The following is an 11,803-nucleotide window of genomic DNA, read 5'->3' on the forward strand; positions in this document are numbered from 1 at the left end:
TGTCATTTTTCAACGGCTATTACACAAACGAAGAAGAAAACGGAAGTGTCGTTTTTCCTCCTGCTGACGCGATAGCTGAAGCTACGTTGGTAACATCGTCTTATCGGTTTGGGGTTTGACAACAGAAACAACAGCCGTATTTCGTGTCCAGCCACGAATACCTATTTTCACTGGGGTCTCTGGAGAGGTATGTCTGAACTACAAGCTCTCTAGTTACTAAATACGACAAATGTGGGTGTCAGCTCTCGTGAGAAGCAGAACTGCTCGTGCTAACGCTCGGGAGCTAGCGGTTAAACATTGGTGTGGCCTACGTTAGCTAACGTTAGCCTTCGGTGGCTAACACAGTACAAACACACAGGACTTCTCTCAATCGGTACCTGCTAGCATTATCTAAATCGTCGTGTCAAGTTAACCTGACTGGGCGAGCAGTATTGATACGCTGTGATTAATATAAATCGTCAGCCATACGCAATGTCAGTCTGCAGTTTGAAGTTGGTCTGCACTGTTTGTTTACAGTCGGTAAGTAAGTTTAGTAACTGTCCGATATCAAGCTAACTTATCGATCATTTCGGTTAGCCAGAGATTTAACATTAACGTAGCGTGCAAAGAAGCGGATTAGCGGCAGCTAACATAACTTGCGTTTACGCCGTGTAGCTTGTTACTTAGGAGGAAGTGGCACCGACAACATTTCAAGACTAACGTTTTTACAGTATAAGTACAGCTCATTAGCGATATACTGTCAGCTGTTAGCCACATGACAGGACGTCAGTCGGCATTTGGAGAGGTGATCTTGAGTTCAGTGGGCTGAGGTGGAAAGACATGACAATAAATCCAAGTCGTAGAGCCCATATATGTAGCAAAGCACAGTCTCAAACAATATAAAAAACTAAACAAAACAAAACACAAGGTAATATTGAATTGACAAAGTAGCGCAACAGTCACAGTGCAGTTCCAGTTCCATGAGCAAAATGAATAAACATCTATTTTGATTATTATTATGCAGAGATGAATCTGTATTCATAAAGTCTGAGCCTTTTTAAGATACACGCAGTATCACAAACACTATTATTTCAGTCAAATGCAAAACAGTCACAACTGGCAAGCGACTGAATTGCCAGAAAGCAGAACAGCTCCAGAACTGAAATGTCTGTGGTAAAGGAAGGCCACACTTTAACATCCTACTGCATCCTAACATTGGTGCCCTGTCACTGTCTATCATTAACACATTTTAAGAGCCCAAATCAAGATTAATTTCTGTATGTCCCTGTTGCATGTCCTCTAAATCCTCAGATGAACAACAACGGGAATAAGAGAGCTCCAACCACAGCCACTCAGCGACTTAAGCAGGATTACCTCAGGATAAAGAAAGACCCTGTGCCTTACATCTGTGCAGAACCTCTCCCCTCCAACATCCTAGAATGGTAAGGTCTCCACCCTGGCAAGGAACTCATCACAGAGGCAACAAGTGGAATTCAGTGCTCTAAATTCGACTTTTCTTGCAATTTCAGTGTAAACTTTCATTAGTTTTTAACAAGTCATTAGGGCTCTTTTTATCCCAAGAAAAATATATCAAAATATTTAAATGCAAAAAACAGGTTAAATTCTTAAAAAAAAAAAAAAGAAGAAGAAGAAAGAAATTTGCTAAATGTCTTAAAATTCTATACATTTATTTCATGTTAAAATACTGGACATTTAATGAAAAAAGGATAATCAATCCTTTTTTTCTTTATACAAGCTACGACAGATATATCTTTTATCTACACAGGTTTCAAGATATGCATGTCTCTATGTCTCGTGGAGGTGTGCCCACAGCATTGAACGGGCACGTCTTTCCAGATATTGTGTTGACAAAACATACTGCCAAATGTGAGCTGTTGAAGTTCATATGAGAACTTTTGGCAGTGTGTTCTGTGAAACTGGGACTTTGTTTTCTGTGTTTCTAGGTTTGTTTGTTTGTTTTTTTTTTTAATGAAAATCTGTTTAAAAAAAAAAAACTAAAGGAAAAAAATATATAAATAATGATGGTCTTAAGCACAGGTTCTAGATATAGAGAGGCAGTAATAGTAAAATCCTGAACATGTACTATAGATGAGCAGAAGTTGAACATTAAGTGAGGTAATCACTTAATGCCTGTTAAAATGTAAAAGCTGTAAAGTGTCACAACCATCATTCATTTTTTGGCTCTTTTCCAGGTTTTCTGTTGTAAACTCTGTCAAACGGCTTTTCATTTCTGTATTTATACACATGCCAGCTACACCTTAATTATACATACACATTCATAACAGCATTCATTGAATTCATTAATTAAAAATGGAAGTGTTTGCTTCCACATGCTGTCTAGGTACAGTATATTTTCAACAGATGACATTACTTAAGTCATAGTATTTGTTTTTCAGGACTGAAAATCATCTAACATATTACCTGTTTTGACATTTCAATAAATATAAAACCTGAGCCGTCATATTCTTAATCAAATAGTTGTTCTATGCTCAAAAAAGGCAAATTCCTCTCAATTTGTGTTAATAAATTTGTGTAAATCCATATTAATGAGCTCTTTTCCTTTGCCAAAATAATCCACCCACCTGTCAGGTGCTGATTAAATGGCATGATTATTGTGTGTCCCACAGAATTAGATTTCTATTTATGGTGGGACCTGGTGGGGGTGGCAGGAGGCACACCCATGCTTTCTTCAGTTAATTATTAAATAATAAAGGTTGTGCCCCTGCAAATATGACAAATCAAATTAATGACTGAACAATAAAGGGCACACAATCATTTTTTACATAAAGATCTATATCGATATTTATGATTTATTTTGAAGACTATCCTGGTAATGACTGACTCCTGATGACATCAGAGGGTTCATTAATTAAACTTTACAATGCAGTGGGTGAGGGCAGTATGACGTAAAAATTATATCACAGCATTGCTGTTGTTTCTTTAAGGTGAGGGTATTATATCACGGCATCACAAAAATAAAAAGGATCTCAAAACACGAGTTTTCTACCTCTTTTCACTCTATTGACAATGTAAGGGAGCCCATCTTAGGAAAGAAAAAGGGATTTAAAACAATGGATATTTATTGAGTTTGATTCAGCATCTCAACAGCATTTATTTGGCAGAAAACCCAAAGTATATTGTGTAAGTACAACAGTCAGTATACCACAGGACATGTCTAGCAAGATATTTACATACAACAGCAACAGACACCAGTATTTGAGCAAAGCTACCAGTTATTCTACATTTAATGACGCTTCACTCCAAACCAACTTCATTCCAAGTCAGTGCTATGTAAACTGTAAGTCAAACAGAAATGTTCAATTTATTTGCTAATTAAACAATAAGCTATGTGCTCTGTTCTCACTGCCCCAAAGCCAATATGGCAACAAAAACAAACTAAAACATGTGCTGCACACAATAACAGAATATGTGTGTGTGTGTGTGTGTGTGTGTGTGTGTGTGTGTGTGTGTGTGTGTGTGTGTGTGTGTGTGTGTGTGTGTCTGTCTGTCTGTCTGTCTGTCTGTCTGTCTGTCTGTCTGTCTGTCTGTCTGTCTGTCTGTCTGTCTGTCTGTCTGTCTGTCTGTGTCTGTGTGCGTGTGTGTCTGTGCGTGTGTGTGTCCGTGCGCGCGTGCACGCATGCATGTGTATGTATGCACATGCGTGTGTGTACATTTACTGTGCCTGCATGTGTGTCGGTGGTGTCACTGCACCTCAGCAGTCTTACCTCTGCTGTATTTGAGCTTCAGAAATGCTTGAGAAGGTGTTGCTCGATGGACACTGCTTGATAAATAAAAGTGCTGAGTTACTGAAAAGCTGTTTGATTCAGAAAACAGCAACTACCTCCATGCTACTGAGATATGTTGTTAAACTAGTAACACTGCTACTTTTCATGCCACTGTTGCCCAACACTGACAGACTCACATACCGACATTATATATTTTGGCACAAACCCGAGAGTATATTATGTAAGTGTGGTAGTCAGCGCACCACAGGGCATGTCTATCAAGTATATTTGCATATGGCAGCAACAGGCACACATACCAGCACAGCACGCAGCACGCATTCCTGTAACAACAAAGCCAGCTTGCATTGCAGTATGAAGTATGGTGATAATGTTAGGTCTGGCTGTGTGAGACAAAAAGCAACGTGAAAAAGCAGTTTCCCACATCCAGTATTCTACTCCGGTTTATTTAATTGGCTTCAAATGAGGCGTGACATTCACACAGTTTCTCTTGACAGTCCCTCAATACTGAATGCGCCAACATTGCTACTGTTTGTGGGTCTACAATAGATGCTACTAACCACATTAGCCATGGAGCGCCAAATTCAAGAGGCTAACCAGCAAAATAAACCAAGGTTTGTTGCAGGGCATGCAGTTGGCATACTGGATTGTCTCCAGTGTCGTTTCCAAAGATTTGGCAGTACTGTACATCCAATTGGCCGAGCAACAGCAAACAATGTGTAACCAGTCCAAGATCTCTGCATTCTTCACCTGCGAGATTGTCAGAGACCAGCCACCTAGCCAGCTGATGCAACAGCTGGTTTACAAAACCAAAGAATTTCTGCACAGACCGTCAGAAACCATCCCTGGGAAGCTTACCCACATGCTCATCCTTACTTGACCTGAACGCAGTTGTTGTAACGATGACTTGTGGGCAAATGCCAACCATCGATGGCATCTGACACTTTGGAGAAGAGTTGTCTCAAGGATTAATGACGTAATGTGGGCGAGCCATTTGCTAATGTCAACTTTGTGAGCGTGTTGCAGTTTGAATGCACAAGAGCGCACAGTGATGAGATCCTGAGGCTCATTTTCATGCCATCAGCTCATGGTGCAGCATGATAATGCGCGGCTCCATGTTGCAAGGATCTGTACACGGACATGTTACCCATGGAGCATATTTACAATGCACTGGATTGGCGTGTATGACGTTCGCACAGTCGTTGAAGAGGATTGGACGAACGTTCCATAGACCACAATGAGCAACCTGATCAGCTCTGTGCAAAGGTGATGTCCCGCACTGCATGAGGCAGATGGTGTTCACTGCAGATACTGTCTGCCACACCTGTCAGGTGGATGGATTATCTTGGCAAAGGATAAGTGCTCACTTAGAAGGATTTCAACAAATTTTCATACAAAATGTGTGAGAAATGTGCCTTTTGTGTGCGTAGAAGAAAGTCTTAGATCTTCTACTTCTACAACTGGGAGCAAAAATATAAGTGTAGCTTTTATGTTTCAGTTCAGTGTAGTTTTATTTCACAGGAAACCTCTTTCGCAAGGTAAACCTGGTCAAGACAGTAAGACACTGAAAGACAAAAAAAACCATTCAAACAGCCAGTACTAAAAACAGATAATACTTAAATTGCTGAAGTGAGCAAACACAGATACACACGCACACACAGAGTAAACATGCGGTTTGGAGTCTGTGTGCAGGTTTCTTGTTCATTTTGCTGTTCCAGTAGCTTTGTACATGTCGAACGAGCTGCATATAATCACACTTCTTTTTCTATTTCAAGAAGCTAGAGCAGAATCTTTCACCTCTATCTCTGCATAATTGACAGACTCCAGATGTACTTCTTGTGATCTGAAAACATGTCATGGTCCTGGGAAAGTTTCAGTTGTATTATATGCATCTTAAACATGACAGCACAAAGACCCTCTGTTCCTTGTCCTTTTCCATTGTCTTACACTACTATAATTTTTTATGTTTTATTCATTATTATTTTCAATTTTGGTGGGTTACAAATTTTAAAACACATCAGTCGCTAACAAAAATCTTTCCTGTCTCCTCCAGGCACTACGTAGTTAGAGGTCCTGAGAAAACTCCATACGAAGGTAAAAACAACTGTTAAGCAACACACATTCGTCAAATAGCTTCTGTTAATTGGCATTTTTTGACAACTTGATTGCTGCTTATCTGTGCAATGTGCTGTCTTATTTTCTGTTTTTCACTGTACTTTTTGCCCATGCAATGTGATTTCACAATCTGTTTTTCTTAGGAGGATATTATCATGGAAAACTCATATTTCCTCGGGAATTTCCTTTTAAACCACCAAGTATCTATATGATAACACCAAATGGGAGATTTAAGTGTAATACAAGGTAAGACTGGAGTTTCTTATTGGTGACCTGAATAAGAATTTAGGATTTAAATGTGCAATATGTATGAATGAGTGATGAAATAACACTTTTGGCATAATGTCAGAGATATCTGCTGCATGATAACCAGGAAGCCCTAGCTTGTCCTGTCTCATTATACCACTCTATACCTCGAGAAGTGACAGTTCAGTAGTAATGGCTCAGGCATCTGGAGATGGGTGGCTGGGCACTGACTGATGCCTGACCTCCCTCTCGCTCCTGTCCTGCTTCATGCCTCTCTGGTCCCAGCCTGGTGTGCCTTTACCGTAATAAATCACCTCTACGCTGTATTTCCTGTCGTCAAACTGGCCTCTGTCAGTCTTGCTGGCTGTGTTCAGTCCTCGTCCAATCGTGTTCATTGAGCCTGGTTCCAATGCTCCCTGCCAACTTTCCCCCTCCCCTCCCTCTGCAATCACCAGGTGCTTTGAGCTTCCGGTGCAGGCTAGGTAATAGCACAGCTAGCTGCACGGCTGACTGCACTAACTGGGCTAGCTCGCTAATGGCAGCTGCAGTTAGCAGCAGTTAGCAGTTGCTCTGGTGATATGCTGTCCCCTATGAAGTAGGGTATGAATTCTTCTGGTGGCCAGTTCTTACATATTGCATCTTTTAAAGATCCAGTGTGTAGCATTTAATGGCATTTAGCTGTGAGTTTGCAGATTACAACCACATGACCACCCTCCCCTATGGTGGCCTCTAAACACAGGGAATGTGCTCTCTGGAGACAGTGTTTAGTTTGTCTTTTCTGGGCTACTGTAGAAACATGGCAGTGCAGTATGGCAGGCTCCATGGAAGAAGATAGAAATTGTTCTAAGGCAACAAAAACACTTCTTATTTTCAGGCAATTGTACACTAATGAAAACACAATTCTGAATATTATATTCCATTTGTAGCAATAGATCCCCTACACACACACACACACACACACACACACACACACACACACACACACACACACACACACACACACACTACACACCACACACTGGAGTTTTTGAGAATGATGTTGGTCTTTGTTTTAGAGCTTTTTGAACACTTTGCTCCTTTATTGTAACTTTGCCTGTTTTCTCCACAGGTTATGTTTGTCCATCACAGACTTCCATCCAGACACGTGGAACCCTGCATGGTCCGTCTCCACCATCCTCACAGGTCTGCTCAGCTTCATGGTGGAGAAAGGCCCCACCCTCGGCAGCATTGAGACCTCCGACTACACAGTGAGTGCAAACAAATCACCACAAATGCAGAACGTGATGATGGACGACCCGCAATGTTTTAAATATTTGATGTGAATTTTCTTTCTTTTGTTCAGAAAAGACAGCTGTCAGCCCAAAGCCTGGCCTTCAACCTCAAGGATAAAGTGTTCTGTGAGCTGTTTCCTGATGTAGTCGATGTACGTATGAGCCGATCTTGAACCTCTTGCCGTCTTCTCTCTCCTTTTGTTGACTTAATGTTGTCCCATTTGTCTCCTTCCCTCCATCAGGAGATGAAGCAGAAACAGAAGGCCCAGGAGGAGTTAAGCGCCCGCACACAGCCCCTCCCGTTACCTGATGTGGTGCCTGACGGTGACCCTCAACATGCCCATTACGGCCTCCCCGCCCTCAACGGTGGCCCTGTCCCACTTGGGGGCGCCAACCCCGCCCCCGGCCTACAGCAGGCCAATCGCAACCATGGACTTCTAGGTGGGGCTCTAGCCAACCTGTTTGTGATTGTAGGCTTTGCGGCATTCGCCTACACAGTCAAGTACGTGCTGAGGAGCATAGCCCAGGAGTGAGAGGAGCTGGTGTTGTAGGGCGACGCTCCCCCCTGCAGGTGAGCCAGCCAGCGGACTCCACATTCTACAAACACACTAAGAGGGGGAGGGATGTTCAGTCCTGGGTTAAACCCCTCCACAACCACCACCACCACAACCACCACCACCATGGACTATGGAAGACGGAATCTCAAAGCCGACCCACCCAGGAAGGATTGAGAGGAGGAGGAGGAGGAGGAGGTGGGGGAGTGGGTGGGAGTGGCAGTAGGGCCAGGGAATTGGAGGGGCTTATTAAAACGGTTGTGATCCACTCTGTGCTTCAGTGGTTTATGTCAGCAGTAGGGATGAACTTGGCTCATGGGTTGTGGAAGAGCGTCGCACGTCGGACATGCAAACAGGTCACGGTCAGGCACACCATGCAGGAGGCTGCTCAAAACAACAGAAGCGTGCTTTACTGAGGTGAAGTTTAACACACTGTCATGAACCTCTACAAAACGATTTCCCTCTGCAGCATTTTCCTGGTCCTTCCTCAGATCAAAGACACTCCTCAGGGTGTGACCTTGTGTTGTTGCAGCGCTGAACGTTTTCAAAGTCAAGACAAGGTGCCACAAAGACCAACCGTGCGGTTGCCCTCATTAATCTTGCCTGTTTGAAGCGCCCTCAACTTAATTTGAATATTGGCAATGGAGTCAGTGTTATTTTATATCAAGGCATCAGGTTTCATTGCCCTGCAGCTGCAGTTCAAGGACCGGTTTGTCTACCTTCAATTTCCCTGCATCACAGGATCAAAGTGTTTTCCTCGGAATGTGTTGATCTCCTCATAAAATAAAACTCTCAGTCTTACCAAACACTGACTGATGATCACTGCATACCTTTGACAGATGCTCAGAGGTTTCATATGTGCCAAGAATAAGTCTGTATTTTCTGCACAAATGGAACTTCATAGGAAGTGCCTCTGAGTCCTCGTTGACCTACAGAAAAGGGGAACAGGAAGACGCGTCGCAAGTCAGAAGGATTAGTAAGCTCACTGGCTTTCAGTGACATGTCACAGGAGAAGGCATGTACAAATGTCAAACCACGCGTAGGTAATGGTGAAAACTAAAGTATGTTTAAAAAAAAAGAAGTAGAAGCTCGTACACATGTCAGTGCTTCAGTATCTCATCTGTAGGGTCTATTTTCTGCTCCAAAGCTCTCACCAGAAGCCGCATCTCAGCCTGAAGAAAGTAGTGTTTCTACAACTGAGTAAATACAAAGTCTGAAAAACAAACTGGGCATGTCAGCCTGAGAGCTCCTGATACACGGTGAGAGTCTTTGGAGTCCAGACGTCCTGTCCTCTCAACCCATGAGCCAAGCAGTGACCCCCAAGTCTGCACAGCAGTAAATAGAGACCTGTACCTTTTTTCAAATCGGCTTAGCTGACCAGTATAGCACCAACATAGGTCCAAGTGCGGAGACACACGAAGAGAACCGACATTTTGTTTCTGTATATTACTTTATTTTTGATATTTTTTCTTTGTGTTTCGTTCTCTTTATTTATAGAAACGGCCTGGGCTTATCTCATCATGGTTCTGAGGACACGTCTGTGTTTGCTGAGCAGGGCAGGCAAACACAGACAGGCCGTGGGCCAGGCTCACCTACCTGCTGATCATTTACTGTTGTGCATTGCATTTAGTAAAGATGGTTCTACTGTGTATCTAATGTTTCAGCAGAAAACGGTCTGAAAGCAGCAGATTCGCCTTTCTATTGCTCTTTTCTTGGCACCACCTTTAAAAAAGACAAACTGCTCATGATGGGAGCGAGTTTGTGCAATTATACAGCAAATGGCCAGATTTCCATGCTTCAGTTAATCTTGTGTGACATATTGTATGTTTTCATAGTAAATGCAAATAAATTCCCCTGCTTGGCAGGACATTTTAGGAAACGCTCCTCTTATCTGTTTCTGTCAGAAGTCATTCTTTAATACGCCCATAAATATTTGGTCAGCTGTGGTTTTGATAGGGTCAAAGTTTAATTTCCTTCCAACTAACATTACTTCTACGCAATCGCAGATGCTTTATTTATCTGAGTAGATAGTAGAAGCGCTCACGGAACTCTGATCACCTGCACAAGTGGAATTCCGCAGAAGGCTGTTTACCTGAAGGCAGTGCTTCCTTGGAAATGTGCAATCAGCACGTGACCACACCTGTCAGGTCTGAACAGAGCTTAAAGAGGGCGGCCGAGGAGCAGAGCAGGAGAGCAGGAAGACCAGACGACCCAGCAGGTCATCAGCTGAGCGCTCAGACGGTAAGCATTGCTCCAGAGGCAGCCGCACGCGCTCATATCGTAGAAACAATGAAGCTGTTTGACTTCAATTCACTTCCTGTTTACTTCACAGCTCTTACACTGAACTTCTGATGTGTTTCTTAACTGACTTTTCCCCGTCATGTGTGCTTCAGGTTGTGTGACACAGGGCTACACTCGCTCTCCCGTCCTCATCACTCGCTCACCATGTTCATAAACGACGAGCTCGAGTGTGTCGTGTGCTGCCACGAGTACTCCCGCAGCGACCGGATCCCGCGGCTCCTGCACTGCAACCACACTTTCTGCGCTCCGTGCCTAGAGAAACTCTGCAAAATGAACGGCGTCGTCCGCACCGTGTCCTGCCCGCTGTGCCGATGGATCACCTGCACCCGGGCCAGCCTCACCCTGCCCGGCGCCCTGTGGGTCAACACGGAGATCTGGGATCAGATCGCCGAGCAGCAGCTGCACCAGCAGCAGCAGAAGGGGGGGAAGGATGGATCAGTGGATCATTTGAAAGACACAAAGGCTCAACTCATCAAGTCTACACTGTGAGTACATCCTCCAAAGCGGCCTCGGCTTTTATTCTAACACCACTTGTGTGAGTGTAGTTCACTGCGGTGTCATTTCAGCGCGATCATACGCAAGCCTGAAACTAAACACATCTCTGTGTCCCTCTGCAGACCTGCTTCCAGGCAGTCCGGCTTCATGTCCACGCTGCAGAAGCTGTTCAGCTGTGTGCTGCTGCAGGGACACGACATGAACGGCTGGTAGCAGCGGAGCAGCAGAGGAAATGACCGGCCGGCGCGCTCCGTGTGCAGCGGCAGACCTGATGAACGCGGCGGCGCGCCTTCGCTGCAGACTGCAGGCGGTTTGCATGTTAAGACACAGATCTGCGTCTCCGAGCGAAGGCCCCGACAACTTCCACTGAAGTTTTCGAAGCGTTTCAAGCTCTTTTTGTGTCGGACTAGAGAGCGATTTTGCAAGGACTGCCAACCAGGGTTGATCTGTGAATGAGATACTGCTGGATAGATTTTTACCGCAAGAGGAGAAGCATCATCAAATCAAGTATGAAGAGCTCATTCTGTTGTAAGCTTGATTCCGTGGTATTAGGGATGCATTGTTTTCTTGTATATTTCATAGTATGTTGTAAATTATTGTGACATTATTTATATATGTACATACATCTACTTGGCCACCTGTGTTTTACCACATCTGTGAAAAAAAATCTGTGCATCAACTTCTCCATTAAGTTCATGTAAACTCAATTAATTCTGATTTATTTATGAAACAAAGCCACTGTAATTTTTTCACTTAGACATTCGTGAATATTTCAGAGTTGCAGTGTATCAAGAAACATCATCTGTGAAGTGTGTGACACATGAAGAATAATGTAATAACCAAGGATGGGCAGCGTTTTAATAAAATGTTTCCAACAGTATCTCTTGATTAGTGTCCAGTATTTCTCTTGGCCCTGTCAGGTGGAAAATCCTAACTATGCGTATGAAATCTTTTATAAAACATGGATGAAAACCATTCAAGCCAACTGCAGACCAGCTCTGCTGCTGGAAGTTGCTTTAAGTTTCACGGCGGCGCAAAAACTTTTCTGGATCAGTTCTGTTTGTCTGTGAGGCGTTCA

At 43.4% G+C, this 11,803-nt stretch overlaps 1 protein-coding gene across 2 annotated transcripts; it reads left to right on the plus strand.

The window, feature by feature from the left end:
* The first annotated feature begins 14 nt into the window (after positions 1–14).
* On the plus strand, positions 15–11,604 carry ube2j2 (ubiquitin-conjugating enzyme E2, J2 (UBC6 homolog, yeast)). Of its 2 annotated transcripts, XR_011602055.1 has the most exons (10): positions 51–187; positions 1,291–1,421; positions 5,797–5,837; positions 6,002–6,104; positions 7,213–7,351; positions 7,447–7,527; positions 7,618–7,946; positions 9,427–10,170; positions 10,323–10,715; positions 10,848–11,604. XR_011602055.1 is itself a non-coding variant. In XM_070959367.1 (7 exons), the coding sequence occupies exons 2-7, from the start codon at positions 1,291–1,293 to the stop codon at positions 7,906–7,908; spliced, it is 786 nt and encodes a 261-aa protein (XP_070815468.1). In that variant the 5' UTR covers positions 15–187; the 3' UTR covers positions 7,909–9,134. The 2 variants fall into 2 exon arrangements, 1 of the variants encoding a protein (XP_070815468.1); XM_070959367.1 differs by lacking the exons at positions 9,427–10,170; positions 10,323–10,715; positions 10,848–11,604 and having other exon boundaries at positions 15–187; positions 7,618–9,134.
* The last annotated feature ends 199 nt before the right edge of the window (positions 11,605–11,803 follow it).

This window comes from Chaetodon trifascialis, chromosome 3 (assembly GCF_039877785.1).
Source record: "Chaetodon trifascialis isolate fChaTrf1 chromosome 3, fChaTrf1.hap1, whole genome shotgun sequence".
Classification (NCBI taxonomy): domain Eukaryota; kingdom Metazoa; phylum Chordata; class Actinopteri; order Chaetodontiformes; family Chaetodontidae; genus Chaetodon; species Chaetodon trifascialis.